Source organism: Manduca sexta, chromosome 6 (genome assembly GCF_014839805.1).
Source record: "Manduca sexta isolate Smith_Timp_Sample1 chromosome 6, JHU_Msex_v1.0, whole genome shotgun sequence".
NCBI lineage: Eukaryota > Metazoa > Arthropoda > Insecta > Lepidoptera > Sphingidae > Manduca > Manduca sexta.
The window spans coordinates 12349393-12369880 of record NC_051120.1 but is presented as its reverse complement, the minus strand read 5'-3'; the positions used below and the strand labels follow the sequence as shown (position 1 = coordinate 12369880).

General features: G+C 36.7%; 2 protein-coding genes across 3 annotated transcripts in view; both read left to right on the top strand.

Annotated features, from left to right (window-relative positions):
- LOC119188581 overlaps positions 1-7657 on the top strand; it is a 16947-nt gene extending 9290 nt beyond the window's left edge. For both annotated transcript variants that reach the window (XM_037447381.1, XM_037447380.1), the window contains 6 exons: positions 524-712; positions 3496-3531; positions 4630-4938; positions 5348-5683; positions 6438-6772; positions 7346-7657. In XM_037447381.1, the coding sequence (XP_037303278.1) occupies positions 524-712; positions 3496-3531; positions 4630-4938; positions 5348-5683; positions 6438-6622 (1055 nt within the window). In that variant the 3' untranslated portion in view covers positions 6623-6772; positions 7346-7657. The remainder of the gene's footprint in view (positions 1-523; positions 713-3495; positions 3532-4629; positions 4939-5347; positions 5684-6437; positions 6773-7345) is intronic.
- On the top strand, positions 6766-20488 carry LOC115453329. Its single transcript, XM_037447523.1, has 14 exons — positions 6766-6772; positions 7346-7657; positions 8460-8786; positions 9929-10267; positions 10487-10828; positions 11485-11626; positions 12726-12982; positions 14714-14894; positions 15760-15938; positions 16632-16766; positions 17320-17487; positions 17912-18025; positions 18541-18735; positions 20110-20488. Exons 1-14 carry the CDS (start codon positions 6766-6768, stop codon positions 20274-20276), a joined length of 2865 nt encoding a protein of 954 aa, XP_037303420.1. The 3' UTR covers positions 20277-20488.

Below are 20488 nucleotides of genomic sequence, written 5' to 3'. Positions count from 1 at the left end.
AACTAAATATCGATACACAGTGTTAGTGGGTTTCTGTCACCCAAGGCGGACACTATGTGTTTGCCTTCCCAAGGAACTGGATGCTCCAGGCAAAAAATTATTAGCGCCTCTATTTTCCGGCAACCATTTTAGCTCCCAAAGCTTGGAAGTGCGCACCTCTGGGACTTGGCGCACCCAGCAACCCGCCAACCTTCCGCTAGACACTTCTTAATGTTAACAAGTTAAAGTTTCCACGCCTCCTTATAGTGCCGCCAAGGAAGGGATACCACACTCGCCCACCCCAACTAGGCTACGCTATCGCACAATGTGCGCTGCACACAAAATTCTACGGGAATCCATTTAGAACTGCGATGGAACATACAAAGTCTAGTATTGTATGGGTTTTTGTATGGGTTATATTATTTGTATATTTAGTAAAGTCCAAACTCGATGTCGAATAGAAATATATGTTGATAAGAAAAAAGAGTTTGTATTATTAAGAAGTATTGTAGATGTTATGTATTTTTTTTTTGTTTTCAAACAGTTTTGACAACAAAGAACATTTCGGCTGACCACAAACTTATATCCATTGACGAGCGTCACCGTCTACTCCGGATCAAAAAAACGAGTGGCTTGGACCTCTATCCTTGGATAATCATCGCGAAAGTCAAAAAACATGGTTTTGTGACTAGAAACACCACTGACAATGTATTCTGGTTCAAACAAACTGCATGTAAGTATCTTTGTAAGAGAAGCAAGTGCTTCGGATACCTTCTTAACAATATCGTAAACACTGAGTGTGAGATTTGCATGGTTAAAGTTTATATTATGGAGTAAAAGTGCAGATAGCTAAAATTAAAATGAATATTCGTAGTTTCCAATCTCATTCAAATAGAATGAATGTCAGCTAGCGTAATTGCGGTGTGACGACAACGCGACGTAATGAAATTTAAATAGAACTTAATATGTTAGTAAATTACGTTCGAATATCGATCACCGGCAGCGGTCGGTCAAAAAAAATATGATTTAATTTCGGAACAAATTATATTTTATTGTTTTTGAATAAAATCAACAAAAGTGGCCAGTACAAAAAAAACATTTTGCAATTTAAAAAAATTAACAAAATACGATCAAAGAATTCCTGAAAGTGCTGCCAAACTTTATAAAAAGTTTATAGCAGATAATGTTGGCGTATTAGCGCAACAGAGGAACGTAGTGTGGGCCATACATACGTAAGACAAGGCAGTATGGTCGAAAGACTAAACATAGCCTGTCCTCAGGATAAAATAAAAAAAAAAATAGAAAAAAAAGTATTGTAGGCCATGCAGCACTTTAAATTTCGAATACCTACGTGTTTAAGCACTATAACAAGTTTACTATTAAATGTACTAATAATAATATGTAAGACATGTGTAACTTTATCTATCGTCTCGTCATACATTAACAATAAAATACTTTACAGAAGCTTGATATTAAAGTCATAAAGCGTTTGCATATTATCCATAATAAAGTAATAAAGTGTGTCAATTTATAGTATATTGTATGAATCAGCAGTTATCAGTGACGGTTTTAGACTTTTAGCGAAACTATATAAATAAAAAAATAATAGCTTGTATATCAACGAATATGGATTTCAAAAACGACACCTGGTCAAGGGCTTTACACCCAGAGTAGACGAGGAAAACATCATATATTGTACAATTGATTAAAAATGATATTCTAACTCAAGATTACATATGGCCGATTATAAAATCATTCAGATTGAATAACAAGCACTACCATCTTATCAATCGGACTGTGGTAGTGTTGACACATACGCTTTACAGTCCATACGATGCTGTCAACATGGGTGGTCGTTTTCACCATGCTGCTTGCAGGTTAGATTTTTTTTAAAATGGCATATGAGTGCGTATTTTCTGACAAACATTAAATTTTCGTTCTGATTACCGTAGGCTCAGATTTCGAAGTGAACACTATTAAGTGTTTTGTTTATTTAAAAGGGTACAAAATATGAAAAGATGTGCGCGTGACCATTGTTATTAAAATGCAGTCATAAACTCACTAACAAATAAAAAAAATACTTATTAGGTATAATTTACATAACACAACATAAACAAATTACTATTAATATAAAACAAAATTGTTATTATTGTTAAATTTTATTAAGGTTTCACTCTCGTTTATTGTTTATTTATACTCAACCGATTCTACGTTAACATTTCTACTTTGAATTGCCGTTATTTTAAAAGGCATACAATCATTAGAATTCCTCAATAGATGGAAAAGCAACAAATACTTGTGGCAGACTTTTAATAATTGTTAAAATCATAATTAAAAAATCTGTAATTTCCAAAAAGAAAGTCTCAAGTAAAAACAAACAAGATTTTTTTTTTTCAAAATTTCTATGCAGAAGAATACAAACAAATTCTAAATTTTAATGATGAATCCAGTGGTTTGGCTGCGTTTTTTGCATTCCCAATGTCCCTAACCACGGATTTACTATTAGACGAAGAGTTATCTCGTCCCTTTTTTGTTTTCGTGGGTGACTAGACGGCTATGTTGGATCACCAATTTTACGACTCAAAGTTGCACCTTGTCAGTGTGTGCTAGATGTTAGTTTTAATCTGGACTAAAACAATAAAAAAAACAAAACTTCTTACTAGGACAACTATATCGAAATAAAACAATTTTCGGATTTTATCGCGAATTTTAATATTATAATTTTTTCCTGACTTTGCAGCTTTCATGGTCGCGGGGCGGTCACTATACACCACTAATTTAATTAAGTACCAAAATTCTACATCATAAGAAATGCCATTAAACGCGTAAACTGAAGGAACTGTTAAAATTAAGACGATTGCGCTACACGCGAATGTATATTGTACGACTGCTACTAAGATGCGTTTGTACAATTTACGGAATAAAAAGATATGTGTGAGGCGCATATTTGTTGAATAAAATGCATTTTTGTATATAGAAGGTCGCTCAGATAAAAAGAAATAGATATACATTTTAAAAACAAGCTTCCCCAGTAGGCAACGGCTTGGCTGTACCTATGACATTGCAAAGCCCATGGACCGATGCTGCTTACCAATAGGCGGACCGCATGCTCGTTTGCCTACAGAGACAATAAAAAAAAGTTTTTTATTTAAATGCTCTAAAAAAGTTAGTAAACTTTTATATAAAGCAAACTTTGTTTTATATTATGTAAACATAAAAGTCGCGAGATCTACTTTTGTCAAGTTTAATTAACTTACATAATTTCCTATACTGTTTTTATTCGTAAGTTATAAAAATTCAATTGCAAGTTTTGACCCGAACATACCTATACATACAAACATTGCAAGTTAAATAAAAACTTATATTTTCATTTATGAATAATGGCCACAGCGCAGAAAATAAAAAAAGTAATAATTGTTAAGCCATCTTAAAAATATGCGATTTGTCTTCCGTTTGGTCGCTGTATGAAATAACCGAGATTACAGATTATAAATGTTTGTTTTTTTTTTTTCACAGCGGGTGCAAACGTCACTGGACAACAAGCAACCAATGGTAAGTTAAATTCAAGAACACGCTATTTTTAGTAGAATTTTGATATATTTCACAGAGCCTAGCATAGTTTACTTTGAGAACAATGTAGGTATAGTAACGGTGTGGTGTGGCTGGTCCACTTTTGTATCGCGTTGCTCCACCCAATTTTGCCAACTACCACTCAAAAATCTTAATACGTGTAGGTAAATCTGATTGAGATGTTTTTAAAACCTGGCAAGCGCAGACAAAGATAACCTTCAACCCTGTGTATGTCGTATCCTGCGGAAAAGAAATTACACTATGAAATTAATATCCATAGTACAAAAAAATTTAAACAACCAAGTATAGATAGCATATTAAAGAAATATGATGTTCAATTTTATTCTATGTATATCATAAACTTTAAATACAGCTTCTAAAAATTCGGTAAGCGTGGCGTTTTGCCAGGAGCGCCTTAAAGGAAGACATAGATTTTTTGTCCACGAAGGAACGAAGCTAAATCTCCATTTTACCAATCAAGAAAACCGCAAAAAAATGTTCGGAGCATTCTCGTAGTTATTCTCGCGTATCAAAATGAACCATGCGGAAAATTATTATGCGGTTCTCCGTATCATAATAATTTTCACGGGATAAAATACAAAAGACTGAATTAAAAGACAAAGGCGTCATCAAAATCGTAACGATTATTGGATTAAAACATTATTAGAGGGTCGTACGCGGGCGCAGTCACGTTTAGAGATAAGATTGATTATTCAAGAAATTATCGGAACGGTATATAATTCCTAAGATTTTATTGGCACCTGGAGATCAATTAAATACTAATATCTTGAATAATGTTATTTAACGAAATTCTCCTGGATTAATTGTATGTGTATTAGCGGCTTAGCTTCCTTGTAACTTTCTCGGTGATGATGATGGTTTGGAATAAAAAAAACTTATCTCAGTAAGAGATAGTAGGTACGGCTTTCTAGGTAATTAAATATACCTATAGAATGAATCCCTATAAATAACAAAGAAGAAACTCTCAAACAGTATTGAACGTGCTATCGCAAACTCACGATTTCTAATCACATGTCGACATTTTGGGTGTAACTATACAAGTTAAAACTCTTTTTTCAGATAAATTTGAAATACAAAGGGTATTGTTATCCCGGATCGACCGTGTGACCAGGATCGGTGAGCACATTGACATGTCGTTAGACAATTCAGAACAAGAAGAACTGTGCTACTTCATTTCACCTAATGGGGAAGATAGTACTATAGTCGAGAGCATTGCTGGTGTGACGGTCCACGAGCGAAGCATCTTTGTATCCTGCAGGATGACAGTGGGTCCTATCGAAAGATCGCTTATAGGAAACTGGACCTTATGCGCAAGGCGTACAGATACTGTAATACACGAACGTTGTCAACACATAAATGTTACTTTTAGTAAGTGGTTTCCATTTAATTATATTATGAAGTTACTTTTAAATGGATGTATTGATTTTATTCTGGATTTGATTACCCAAGCCGGGTGACTTAAATATATTAGTTTTCGATTTTTTTAATCACCTGGAATTGGAATTATCCTGTTTCATCGAAGATATTGATATATAGAAGTCTTCAATCTCGTGTAGATAGGACAATACTTTCGTCTAGATAATAATCACTGCATTATTCTATTCCTGTCACTAACTAGCAATGTAATGCATTGCTGAGTTCTGGCTCGAAGAACATTCAATATTTCTCAATGACAAGTTCGGTGCCACGCAGAATTGTATACTATTTATTACTTTGAACTATCAAAACGCTCGCAATAGACTTCTCTGTGATGTAAACCTTAACAATTATTTTTCAGGTAATAATAACAACCCGAGCGCTGCTTGGCATGTCAATGAGCGTCCTCAGTTCAACCATAGCGTCAGTCTTGGCAGGTACTTGACACCAGTCGTTATAGGCGACGGTAACACGAGATCTTGCCACATTATTACTCCAGATGGTGAAGATCTGATTATTACCCACGATACCAATTATCGGAATCTGGAGCTGGTATCTCTGAACCCTTCTACCAGGACCTGTTCCGTCAGGATAGGTCCGATAGAAAGCTGGATGATGGGAGAATGGACTCTCTATGGCATGTTCAGGCGCAAGGCTAATAATGAAGTTAGGTTGCCAATGCGTCTGTTATTTTACGGTAATTATATTTAAATATCTTTGCACAGGGATCAAGAGGTTAGTCATGTCCTTTGGTGCTATACTGTGATAACTAACCATGAAACGACGTACTTGTTTTCTTTCATAAAATAATTATACAATATTATTAAGTTCTAAATAACTTTAATTTTACCTTCGCTAACGCTCTACATTTAGCGGATAAGGTAAGACACGAATACCTCGGTTTAGATATCGACCCGATTTAGGGAATAAACTTCTTTATCATGATATAGGTCATGTTATTAGATAATCAGATTATATATACATAAATGCTTATTGATGATGATTTCTTTTAGGATTTTGTAGATGTGTTTGTATTAATTGTTCATATATGCTTTGCCCTTCTGTATGGAGTAAAATGTCCTTCTAACTATAATCACCTGCATGAACTTGCGATATTCAAATTAGGCGAGTTATTGAAATGCGTGTGCACAAATTTTTGACTTCATCATGCGTCGTTTTTGACTTCGTCCATGCAAAAACGAAGATCGTTTTTCGTGCGTTGGCCAGTTGCGATGGCCCTTAAATTTCCGACCAAAATATTATCATTAGATCGAAATGGTTAATGTTAACAAATCAAACAGGTATCCCATTATTGCAATTTTTGTTTATTTTCATAATAATCATTCATCGCCTTAGCGATTAATTTTAGGAATGTTTAATAATATCACCGAAAATGTCTACGAATTATGAATATAATATGATGAAATTTGGATTTAAAAAAAACATTTCAGACGAAGAGAATCCCTACACCCAGCCATACAACATCACTAATCTGGACTCAATCAATCGCAACGTGCCTTTAGGCCGAACAATAACTTTAGAAGTGACCGGCACAGGAAACACAGATGAATGTGAATACAGACCTCCAACTGGTCAGAGATACTTGTTCAATGCAACTGATCACTTCCTGGTGTAACAATAATGGATGTTGGAGTGTTAACAATTTGTCGCATTACGGTGGGTCCTGTTGATGCAGATATGTTTGGGTCATGGGAATTAGTAGGGAGATTTAGCAACAATGAAATATTTACGGAGCGACGGCAGCCATTTTACATAGCCATGGGAGGTAAGTTATCAGTTTTTGACATTGCATTTGATCCTAATAATGGTCTTGTTAATAATTATTTAGTGGCAATAGCCTAGTTGGGTGTGGAACGGACTACCGAGACGAATGCCCGCAGGTTCAAAACCCAAAGGCAGGAACCTCCTACTTTTGTTAAAAGTTAAATGTCTTTTCTTTGTGAATTATCGCTTGCTTTCATGGTGAAGGAAAAATTGTGGGGTAACCTGCGTGCCTGAAAAGTTCTGTATAAGAATTTTAAAGCTATGTGAAGTCTGCCAACCTGCATTAGGCCAGCGTGGTGGACTAAGGCGTAAACACTCTTAGTACTAGGGGAGGCCTGTGCCCAGCAATGTTATTAATTGTCCTGCTTATACAACAGGCACTGCAAATCAGCAGGTAAAAGCCTTGACTATATTCGCCATAAAGTTTGGCGAAAAATTTAGACCTTATTATCACGTAGGACAGGGAAAGTTATAACAATTTTTTAATTTCATATTTTCTTTACATACATATATATATATACACATATAAAATAATATACTTATATAGTAATTTAGTTAAACAAAATTATTTTAGACCAAGACGAACAGGAAGACACAGAATGGTTGCCAAATATCGAACTTGTTGCAAGAACGGGTCAACTCATAGATATAACTTTAAATAACATGAAGCAAGACGAAAGATGTTTCTTCGATAACCCTCGAGGAGAGCGTGGTTCTGAGGAAACTGGGATGAGTGGTGTAAGGATACACGAGGGTAGCAGATACGTATCATGTAGGATAACTATCGGGCCGATGGAACAATCACTGATTGGAAACTGGACGCTTTGTGGCAATTACGGGCCTGGAAATAGCTACGAGAGATGTCAAGCGGTCAATATAGCTTGGCGTGAGTATTTTTGTTAATTTTTACTTTGATACGACCGATAATTTTATTTTCTCTTTTATATATCCCCTTAGATATAACTACATATAACCCCTTGACATATATAACACTCATGTTGTGTCCATCTATAAGAGATACAATGAAAATAAAACAAAGGAAGCAATGATATTTATGAAAGCATTTAGATTGTGTATACACACATAATATAGTTTATTTTTTTTCTAATATTCACCATATATACAAAATTGTGGTTTTTTCATTTGTCATTTTTTTTTTGTAGTGAAATTAATCGATATTTTGTCACTTAGATTGTAGGTATCAAATATACGAATACCAATTTCAATCGATATTTAAAAGGTTCCCATTCTCTTTGAGTCGTAATTGTTTTGTCCACTTGATATAACAGTAAAATTCTTACCCCCTTATTCATAGACGTTATTTATCTAAGAACGGAGCATTGCTGTGATAACAAGTCTGTTTCTCAGTGCTGACGGCATGGCAGTCTTCGCAGTCCGTAGACATAGGGCCGTTGTGATTAGCTAATATTGAGATACAGCTTGAATCTGTCAGATAAACAAAGCTGAACAAACAGCAAGCTGTCAGATAAACAAAGCTGAACAAACAGCAAGCTGTCAGACAAACAAAGCCGAGAAACAGACTTGCTATCACAGCAATGCTGCGTCCTTAGATAAATAACGTCTATGAATGAGGGGGTTAAACTTTAAATCGACGGTATTAGTGACTATAATAGAACTGCAGTTATTAGGCATTAAGTCAACTTCAAAGATAACTTTTAATATTTCAGATAACAGCAACAATCCCAGCTCAAACTGGCAAGTCAATAATCAAAGGCTATTCAACCACAGCGTCAGTTTGAACAGATTTTTGAATCCAGTTGTGGAAAGTTCTGGGTCAACTATCTCCTGTCATATTATCACTCCAAATGGAGAAGATCTGGTGCTGACACCTGACTCCCAATACCCAAGACTTCAAGTTGCGATAAGAGGAGCTTCATGTGCCTTCACAATTGGCCCGTTAGAGCGTTGGATGTTGGGAGACTGGACCATTTACGGAATGTTTAGAGGTCGTGGTATTTTCGAAAACAGACTGCCAATGAATTTAGCGCTCTTTGGTAAGTTTAGGTAGTAAGTTCTCACTACAAGAAAAGATGTAAAAGAAGAAGTAAGAAGCTATGGGTTTTCATCATTATTTTTAACACTGTTATGTTGACTTTATAACGTGTTCATAGAGGCATGGGGATAAACAACTAATAGGTATATGAATTAAAAAAAATGTAATAATATGGCGCTAGTGAGCAAGAAACAGACATACAAACTGAGCCAATGTTTTGTAGCTATCAGATCTTTAAAATGGCTTTATTTGCTCGATGACTCGCCCGCGTTACAGTCCTCTCTTGGAACAAAAAGTAGAATTCCTTCTTCGAATCTTCCTTTCTTGAATATATATCACCGAGATGTTTATTTTTACCACCAAGTTGCGAAGTTTTCATGTTCTGGTATAAAGAAAACCAGGGCCCTTATTCTGTATGATCGTGTAAACGCGTAACGCGGCCGTGTCATGTTATCTTCGAGAAATGTGCGTTGTAGCCAAATTTCTATAGTCCTAAACATGATGCGTTGTGTTACGTGCTTGTTACGCACTGTTAAAATAACGTGCGGGATAGAGAATAAGGCCCCTGTCATTGCAGCATTGTAATGCATTGATATTATAAGAATTACCATTTTACACATAAGGATGACATGCATGGTGCGTTGCTACTAGCCGCCATTTCGAATAAACGGTCCCAAACACTTTTTCTATCTATCTCAAAAATAAAACAATCAGAACAAAGTATTTTGACCCGCTTATAAATTTGTTTTTTGTTTGGTTCAGTCTTAAAATCGGATTGCAGATTGTGATTGGGTTCATTTATTGAAAACCGCTGATAATTCTATTTAATTCAAAGGTAATGACAATTACAATGATTCAAGCGGCTTACTCATCGAGTTATGTAAATGTGTGAAATGTATAAAATATTTTTATTCTCCGTCCTAAAACTACCTTGGAGGCGTAGTTGTATTGCGTGCGTACGATGTCCTCTTTAGTCTCAGGTCCGAATCCTGGGTCGGGCAGAGTGATATTGGATTTATCTATTCAGTATCAGCACACAGCATGTAAGAGAGTACACGTGCCTAAAAGTGATGGCACGGTTCCGTCTTCGCCTACCCCTTCGTACCAAATACGTGATATATATCTTATAATATTTACTTTTAGACGAAAACAACCCCTACACGCAACCCTACAATATAACAGAGCTGAACAGGATTACTCGGCTCATCCCGTTAGGAGTAACAACAACAGTAGAAGTGACTGGCGGTGGCAACATAGACCGTTGTATGTACAGAGTTCCTACGGGACAAGTGTATGAATTTAATGCAGAAACACATTTTCCTGGGGTTACAATACCTGCTGTAGGTAATAGCATCGTCTGTCGCCTATCAATTGGTCCCATAGATAGAAATATGCTCGGAGAATGGCAAGTCGTAGGACAATTTAGGACTAACAATGGAACATTTACGGAGAGACGGCAAGCTTTCTCTATAATCGAAGAAGGTGCGTAAAACATACATACTATATTGTTGGTAAATAATCATAATTTCGTATTTGAATTTCGTTACCTTCCGTACGTATTTTCTATAAATTAAAGTTCTATATTATTTTTTTCAAATAGATGGTTGATATTTTTGTAAATTATCTAATTTAATCTGTGAATTCATTTCATTGGCTTCTATTTAAAATTTAACTTGTATAATATTTCATATCAAATTTTAGATCCCGAAAACCCATTCATTGAGAAGAATAGAGAGATCATTAATTTGAATGATCGTACCTTCGACACACAAATTGGTGAAAACGTATCAGTCAGTATAGGTGCTCAGAGGTTTATAAGCCGTGAGTCCTGTCACATCAGGACTCCAGCTGGAAGACAGTATATCATGGCGGAACACTTCAACCTTCCCGGAGTAACACCGTTTACCAACCAGAGCGTTGAATGCGGAGTCAGAGTTACAGTTTTATCTGAAGATATGATCGGAGAGTGGGTGTTGATATCCAGAGGAAATTCTGTGGACAACCCAATTGAGCGAAGACACCGTTTTATCATTCACGCTGAAGGTAAAATTATTGCTGCTGTTGCAATAGTAATTCATTTATACCTTTAAAACAAAAGGTGAAATTTTCCGAAAGGGATCTCGCCAACTTATAGGTACTGATATGTATGAATGCGGTCTGGTAATTGTTCTAATGATAATTAGATTCTATATAAAGAGAAGTCGATAGGAATCGGGTTATATGGACCTTTCGCCGCTGGGATTTTGGATTATGGATTATCTATAACTTAATACTATTAGAAATCATTGTCTCACTATGAGAGTGAAGGAACAGAGAGTGCACCTGTGTATAAAATCTCCTGCGTACTTGGCTGATCTCTGTTGAGAATGGCGGCCGTGGTCGAAATTCGGCTAAGACGGATTTACTATTTGTAACATTTCCGACGTAGAGACGCTACAGTCTCGGGAATGATGTACAACAAAACAATCTGTCCAATGGCAACCATGTTTAATGCAGAAACTTTCATGATCCGAGCTTTGACAATTGAAATATATATAATGTAAAACTTTGAGAAGATAAACACACTAAAACTAGCATTGCAGTGTTGCTTGCAGTTTAAAAATCGATTATATTTATATTAATAATTGGAGTATGACACATAGTACCTATTTGATGAAAAAAAATGCTTTAAGGTCTATATTTAAACTATTACCTTTCAGTGCCAGTTGCAGCTTTCCCATCAAATCTGGAAATAGTCCAGGGAAATAATCTATACGTCCGTCTAAGGGATCCTACAGACGAATATGAGACATGTCGACTCACTGGTCCTCAAGGAAATGAAGTCGCCAAAGCTGTTAACAGGTCTCGCAGTTGAAAGAAAAACGTAAAAATAATTAATATGCATGGAAAATGCATGCCTTTAAAATTTCATCGTATTAAAATTTAATACGATGAAATTTTAAAGGCCGAAATATCCATGCATGTTAATTATTTTTACGTTTTTCTTTCAACTGCGAGAACTAATCACTAACTAGACGTGAATTTAAATTCTTTACTTGTCAATACTTGTTTAGTTACCCAGATTAAAGGTGAAACAAAATGTATGAAAATGGACCTTGAGCTATCACCTTAAGACATGCTTAACATCGCTAGTCTATTAATAAATCCTTGGTGGTAGGATATACAGTTAAAAACGGTTATAACGACATTGAAGGGACCATCTAACGACATAGTTGTACTGCATGCGCGGTAAAGCAGCGCTCTGAGGTCCTGGGTGCGAATCCCGGGTCGGGCAAAGTGATATTTGGGTTTTTCTGCTCAGTATCAGCCCAGAGTCTGGAATTTGTGCCCTATATGGCGATGGCTCGCCCCCTATCATAGCATGGGACGCAACACACTTAGCTAAAAGTGGATGCCCTGGTTACCCTTCTGCATACCCGTTCGGGAGTAAATACGTGATGTGTGTTTGTTTTGTTTGAAGGGACTACCTAATTTAGGCAGTATATCTGACATTCGTTATAAACGGTACTCATTTCTTATACGTGTATTTCTTGGGACTCTGCTATTTAGTCGTTATAAACGGTACTTTGTTATAATCGAAGTCACTACAACCGGTTTCTACTGTATTTTATATTCGCCTGGATAGCGACCACCGTACACAGGGTGTTAATACCCGTCATAGTGGCCCATGTAAGTGTGTCGCGTTCCGGGGTCAGCCTGTGTAAATCCTGCTCCAACAGGAATTCTTATATCTTTGCATACTCCTTTGATTTAATTTTTTTTTCATTAATGAAATGCATTATCATTTATTACATAGCCTACTTTTAACAAAGTATACAACCCGGGTTTAGATTATAATGCTATAATATTATGTATATTATCTATCTAGCTAATTACAATAACCACATAACAGAAACAATAAACAAACCGACATCTCATTAAGACTATTTTCACCACGCAGAGAGAGATATAACCGAAATGGGGCTGTGGACATCATTAAGGATGTTGCAGTCAACAGGACAGTGGGTCCAGAAGATGCTACTTACTGTAGGCTAGAGGATCCCACGGGAGCTGTAGTGTTCGACGGGTTCGGCAGATGTAGACTGACTCTGGAGAGAGTGACGACAGAACACGATGGAACCTGGGACATGATTATAGGATTACCTGGAAGTGTTTTGGTTAAAAGTCGCAACTTCGTAGTCAATGTTATGGAGGCAGGTTAGTAAAAGATCTTGAAACTTAAGAGATATACTTATAAGCTTAAATATATTTTAACTCATTGTTTTTACATTTAAGCCATGTCTTTCTTCAATATAAACAATTCAATAGTAAAAATGCCAGAGTATTATACCTACTTAATCAAATAACCATCTTCGAATAGATAGGTGCGGAGGGGCTGGTGAGGGATAATCATTTCTCGACAACACGAACCTTCTGCGAAGACTAAAAAGAACTAAACCTTTCGAGCTAGTGTAGAAAGTGTAGTGCATAATTACAACGAACAAATAATAGTGTCAGTGCTTAGAATGTATAACATATGAACAAAGTGTTTTTTTATGTCACCAGACACTAAGGAAGTGCCTAGAATTCTTAGTTGTAGTAAACTTGATAACCTTGAAAATTACGGTAGAATTGTATTGGTTATTAGCCTTATAGATAAGATTATCATTTACTGCTAAGAACCTGATTTTTATAAATAAAAATAATTTTAACAAAAAATTAAACCACCTTCAAAAATCACTCAAAACCAAAAAATAATTTCACATAACAAGTATATATTGGATACCAATTTTGGAGTCGGTGCCTAATTAAAATTGTTAGGTAGCTATATTTGTTGCATAGTCCATGTATGAGCTAAAGTTCTTTCAAATCAATTAAAAGGAGTAGGTTTGCGTGTACTATTAACAAACATACACAGTGAAAGCTGTAATACCAAGCACATGCATGGTGTTTTATCTTTTTATTTCCTCTTTTTTCGAGGCAGGGAGTGTAATACACCCACATTTGACCAGCTATATGTAACAGGCGAAGAATTTGGGTAGTGTACAGTTCACAAATTTAAATATTTCCTTAATAGCTTCCATTTCCGGTGACGATTTGACTTGCTGACTTTGTACGCTGGCAGCACATTGTTTTCGTATATTCGTTAATGTATTTATCTAGCTTAACTAGCAATTTTAATTAGGCACCGACTCCAAAATTGGTATCCAATATATACTTGTTATGAGAAATTAAATTTAGTTTTTGAAGGCGGTTTAATTTTTTGTTAAAATTATTTTTATTTTTTGCTTTTTTGTGTTAGTAAAAAATAGACCGTCTCAATGGCATAGTTGTGTTTCGCTCAGGATACGACTATCGCGCTTAGGAGTTACACTTCTGAGTACCACTGAAAAGGGGAAAAGGTGTGATGCTATATATTTGTATGTAAGAAGTAGAGTCCTCTAATCCCAACACAAAAACACAACTAATGTGTTTCGCACGCTGTACGACTATCGCGCTGAAATGTTACACCTCTGCCTACCCCTGAAAGGGGGAAAAGGTGTGATGCTATATGTATAAGTATGTGAGAAGTACAGTCAACCAAACTCAATGCAAAAACATAACTAAATACGTCACAGGAAAGCTAAATTCGCGATTTCGTTTTCTTGGACGACATAATTATTCTAGTTTTTAATTTTAAAACCAAACTACCGAGGCGATGTTGAAAAAAATTTATGGGACCAATCTGGAGAGAAATTCTTTCGAATAAAAAAAGAATTTTCCAAATCGGTTCATAAACGAGCGAGTTCTGAGGTAACAAACATACAAAAAAAAAAAATCACGTCGAATTGATAACCTCCTTTTTTTTAAAGTCGGTGAAAAAGAAAAAAATTCGGCAATCGATACTCTATCTAAACGCCACTACACCACCAGATGCTATGCTTTACCCGTATAAAAATATGACTCCAGATTCAAAGATGGTGGTATCCACGACAGTCGAGAAGCAGCGACCAACAGTAGTATTAGCGTGTTCGGTGCCGCAATCACATAATATACGGGCTTGCAAGTTCCGCGACCCGTTGGGGAATGTGCTCATTGCCGTTCAAGGAGTGGGAGAAGATCGGTACGTCACCGGCTGGTCCTCCACCAGGTAAGCCTTACAATTGTCCTTTAATATTACGAGACCTGTATTATATAGTGTCCCACTGCTGAACACGGACCTCCTCTACTACTGAGATGGTTTTGGCCTTAGTCCACAACGTTGACATCACATACGGTCTGCTGTATTAGATGTGACAGTAAATAAAATCTGACAGGATAGTCCAGATAATGTCAACCATTGAAAAATAGTGTGGATCTCTGCTCTTCTGTTTTTTTGTAAATGGATAGCCAGTGATCGCGGCTGATGATGAAGTCGCGCCTGTACACAATTAGAAACAAATACATTGCGAATTGTACAGTAGTTTTGCGTTTCGATAGGGCTCATGATCGCAGTTCTTCCATTTGCGATAATATGAAATACGTTCGTTTACGGACTTGGTTTCTTCTTGACTTCTGAAGCTTGACTTCGAATGAATCGACTTGAATCGTTCCTTTTTATGTTATTAAACTTAAATATCATCACAACACTACGCAGACACACAAAAATCATAGTGTTCGCTTCGATATCGCTTGTAGTTATCCCTTTTAATCGCGTCGCAAAGACTGACTTGCGTCCGCCTCGAGTCGTCTATACCTTGCCGCTATTCCATAGACGTCTGTGGAACATTCTGGAAAAGTTCGTAATGGTCGGTAACTCTCTCGTAAATTTAGGTCCGTTATCTAGATTCCGTGACATTCTGGAAACATTGAGATATTACGAGAAAGTTTCATCGCCAAACCTTCTATATTCGAGGAGGCGTCAACATCGGCGAGCACCAGTGGCCAAACAGTACTAAACCATCAACAACTTTGCCATAACATTTGTTTTAAATCTTTTTAATTTTAGAAATTTACTGTATCTAAATATCCTTTAGCTATCAGTCCAACGCGAACTCGCACGTGTGCACTCTCCGCATCACGAGCCCTGTGGTGAGTGACCTCGGTTTGTGGCGTTGCAGCGTTGAAACTGACGTCGGCACACACTACGGATTCTTGCCTGTCATCTGCCCTTGGATGATGCAGGATCCTCAAGTTCAAACCAAGGTTGTTACGGGTGAGGCACAATTCTTTGAGTTGTTATGGAAATAATAGATTGTCCCTAAATTTGTATTTATTTATGAAAGGCATAACACAGAATTCAATCAAACACGAATAATACATAGACGTTTTATTACTTATTATAATCTAACTACATAATGGTGTAGTATGGCGTCATAGTTTATTTAAATAAGTTATCTTTTACTTTCGTTAGAATATTACACCCACATACACGCCTTTTATCATTGAAGAGGTAGACAGAAGCGCAACAGGTATAAATAAATAAAATAAAAATAAAATACTTTATTTATCACGTAGGCGAACAAAGTTGCACTTATGATACGTCAAAACAAAGAATAAGAATTATTATTATTTCTAAACAACTATTAAAATCACTTATATAACTATGGAGATTTTAAATTAGGGATAAAGTTTATACAAAAGACTAGGTACAAACCGAAGTAACCAGCTCGGGCTGGCAAGTAGTATACCCATTTTCCGCCGTGTGTATTCCATCCCATGTGATTTGGATGAGCCTATCGCCATATCGGGCATAACTTCTAAATTCCGGGTTGATACTGAGTTGAAATACCCAAGAACACTTTCCTCAACCCGGAGATCGAAACCAAGACCACAGCACTGCAGTCGTATCGTAATACAACTACGCCACCGAAGCATACTTTAGAATACTAATGGTTATTTCTTTCAGAACCAGTACTAAAAGCCCAAAGATATAACATATTCACAATAGAAGGAGCAGTGACGATGACTTGCATTATTCCTGCCCCTATCTCGTACTGCTACTTCAGAGCACGCAATGGCACCACGTTCAGTGTAGACCCTGGTAAGTATGACTTGTTCAATTTGCAGGAAAATTTAATTTTGTTGTCACAATTAGGCGCTTGTCTGACGTCAACCTCTTCTGGGATCTAATCTTTAGTAAATCGTGTAACTTTCATCTCACCGAATGCACGCCCATGTATGAAATTAGGTGAGTGAGTAAAAACTGTTTTTCTGTTGGTAGGTCTCTCATATGTGAGAATCCGCCTGGGTAGGTACCACCGCAATGTCTATTTCTACCGCCAAGCCGCAGTGTGTAGTCATTATTGTGTTCCGGTTCGACGTGCATTGTAGCCAGTGTAATTACTGGAGATAATAAGACTTAACATATCACGTCTCAGAATGGCGAGCGCAGTGGAATACCAAACATTACTTTGTAATTCAAGGTGTTGGATGGTGTTTCTACTGTGTATGGGCTGTTGTATCGCTTACCATCAGACGAACGGCAAACTCGTCTCGTCATTCAAAGTAATAAAAAAAAAGTTAAGAAGTGTGGACGATAAATAAATGGCCATTACGCACCATTATAGCATGATTGAAAATCCCTGGTTTGCCAGATACGTCCTCTACCCATCTGGAATACGTTGGAAGTGGATTCGACGCAGGCGAGTGTGGAGTCAGGTTCAAGAAACTAGTGGCCGGAGACAGCGGCCAGTGGAGCTGTCACGTGGGACTCGCCAACCAAATGGTGGAACAGAGAGCGCGATTCCAAGTCACCATCGAAGGTATGGTTGCCGACTTTTTGATCTGATTAAAATTCAAAATCCATAATAACCTGAACGTGCTACCATTGGAAATTGACATCATTATCAACTAAAGGATGTCGACGACTGAATATATTTATTTATTACACTTTATATACATAAAATATAAAGACGGACATTTTGTACCCATCAACATGGCTGAAGAAGATAAACAACGAGAGAATGTAGTACTTAAAACATTAACATAATGAAGACTTTTATAATTTATAAATATAAACACTACATAATATAAGAAAACACACTTACAAATTGAGATTTTATAATACGAAAAGTAAACCGGTAAGAATACTGTTATATATTATATAACATATAACTGGATTCTTACCGGTTGTACATTATAAAAAAATATATATATTAAAATTGTATAGTGTGATTATTTTTTCAGAGCCTATAGTGGTGCGGCACTTCTGGCATGGGCAACACGGACTCGTGGTGGAAGCCAGGGTCCAGTCTCAGAGGGCCTTACGCTACTGCAGATTTGTCCGTATCGACGGCCTAGGTAAGATCTTTTTAAAGCCTAATATCGGCTCCTCAAATTTTACCTATTTTCGGGAATCTCGGATATCAAATAAAGGTCGGTTCGGTTCGGTTCGGTTCGAATATAGCGGAAAATAACTACTTTTTAACATGAAGCTAAAATAAACAGACGACATGCGTTTATCATCGAAGGGTTAGGTAGGGGTGCAACCAGGTTACCAGCTTTCGCCTTGGCTTTCCGTCCGATGATGTGATAGAGGTCGAAACTATTGGAATACGAACACAAAACCCAGATTCCAGGCTGATACTGAACAGAAAAACTCAATATCACGTTGCCCGTCCCAGGATTCGAATCCGGGACGCTAGAGCAGTGTCGTACCGCGCACGCTATATAACCACGCAACCGAATCAATCTAATTTATAGCATTTTTCTTTTTATATACTTATAAATTCTTTTGATTTGTAACTTGTAACTTCTCAACTGATGAAACGATTTTTTTTAAAAGAAGTATTGATAAAACATATTTTTCCAAACAGGTTTCTCAACGGACAACATCCCACCTGGTTTTACTTTCATAGGATCACTGACGGACGGTCACTGCCTACTCCACATCGAAGAGTCGAGCAAGCTGAACCGCCATCCGTGGACAGTCGCCGTGAGGATATCAGGGCAGACTGTGGAACTGTCTAGGCAAACCACTGACAACTTGCTCTGGCTCGAACCATTTACAGGTGAGCGAAATACTAATAATATAAACTACCAATATTACAACCAAACTGGGCCCTTATTCTGTATGATAGTGTAAACGCGTAACGCGGCCGTGTCATGTTATGTTCGAGAAATGTGCGTGGAATGGTATTCTGTAAGCCAAATTTCTATAGTCCTGAACATGATGCGTTGTGTTACGTGCTCGTTACACACTGTCAAAATAACGTGCGGGATAGAGAATAAGGCCCCTGACCCGGCGAACTTCGTACCGCCCAACAGTCGATATATTGATATTAACGTCACTCAATTGTTTTGCCTCCCCGGAACCCCTCCACTAACACTTAAACTTTATGGTATGGTATTAAAATTCAAATTGACTTTTAAATATTATTACGAATCTTTTGTATGGGAATATAGAAAAGTGTTATTTTTAGACCTTTTCAGGCAATTTTTTATAGTTTTTCTCTCCGTAAGAATAATCCTCGTACTTCAAGGAATATTATAAAAAAAGAATTAGCGAAATCGGTTCATCTTCTCTCGAAATTTGCGCTTAGCAAGACATTCAGCGATTCATTTTTATATTATAGATAAGAAAGATGTTATAGACATTTGGTATTAAGAGTTCAATGTATAAACAACTCGGTGGGCGCCATTATGTTACTGGCTTTGCTTATTTGATAATAACACATCGTCAAAACCCGAACAGCGATTTGTCAAAACGTGCTCTTATGTAAATTTTTCACACAGTGCACGATTTTCCAGTCAGATTGGGAAAAAATATCATCCTCAGCAAGATTAAAAGCTCAATTTCATGTCTTCCCTCTTTCCACCTTATTCTGAACCAGAGTTGGGCCGATACGACACAGATTTATGTATGTCGTTGACATAATATGGTTCACTATTCATATTTGGCCACCTACTTGGTATCAACCCCTTTAGAGGGAATTGTATTAGAAAAACCACATACAGTTACCCGACCTGGTAATCAAAGACAGAATCTCTCCTTCTATTGCCTTTAGGTTATAGAGTAGTCTTTCCCAAAGTGGGTGATAATGTCCCATTGTGAGTGCTGAAAGCCATTAGGGGGCGATAAGAGGTCTATAAGAAAATGGGGAGCGATGACCAAACTTCACCTAAATCTGTTCAGTAATTTAGCTACAAACCGTAACAAACTAACACAAACACTTAAAATATTAATAAAGATGTAAGCTTTAACTCAGGAAATGATAGACTTCTATGATGCAATAGATAAATTTATAATAAAGTAATTTTTGGAGGGCGGTAGAAACTAATTGATACTCAAAGTAGACGAAATAAGTTTGTATCTATGTGACGAGGTGACGCCTCTTTGCTCGTTCTTCTGTTGTAAACTGTAACATCTTGTTTTATATTTCCAGATAATTTCCCGCTATACCTTTGGTTTTTGATCGTCTTCTTGTGCTTAATCATTCTCGTCTTGGGAATATTACTTGGCACCAAGACGAACAGACAATGGACTTACGACAAAGCATCCGGGATCAGGAACAGCATCAGACAGAGTTTCAAGAAACCTAGAACAGTCTAGAAACAACAATTGTGAAAACAATATGTAAAAACGGCGCTTTTCATTTTGCCTTCTGTTTGGAATAGACTATACTAATATTGCATTTAAAACAGGGACAAAGATTATGCCGTTCTAAACTTGTAATTGCTATAAATTTGTTATATATATTTTAACGACTAGGAAGCGTGTGTCATTCGCTATACATATTAATAAAATACTCATTAACCAGCATA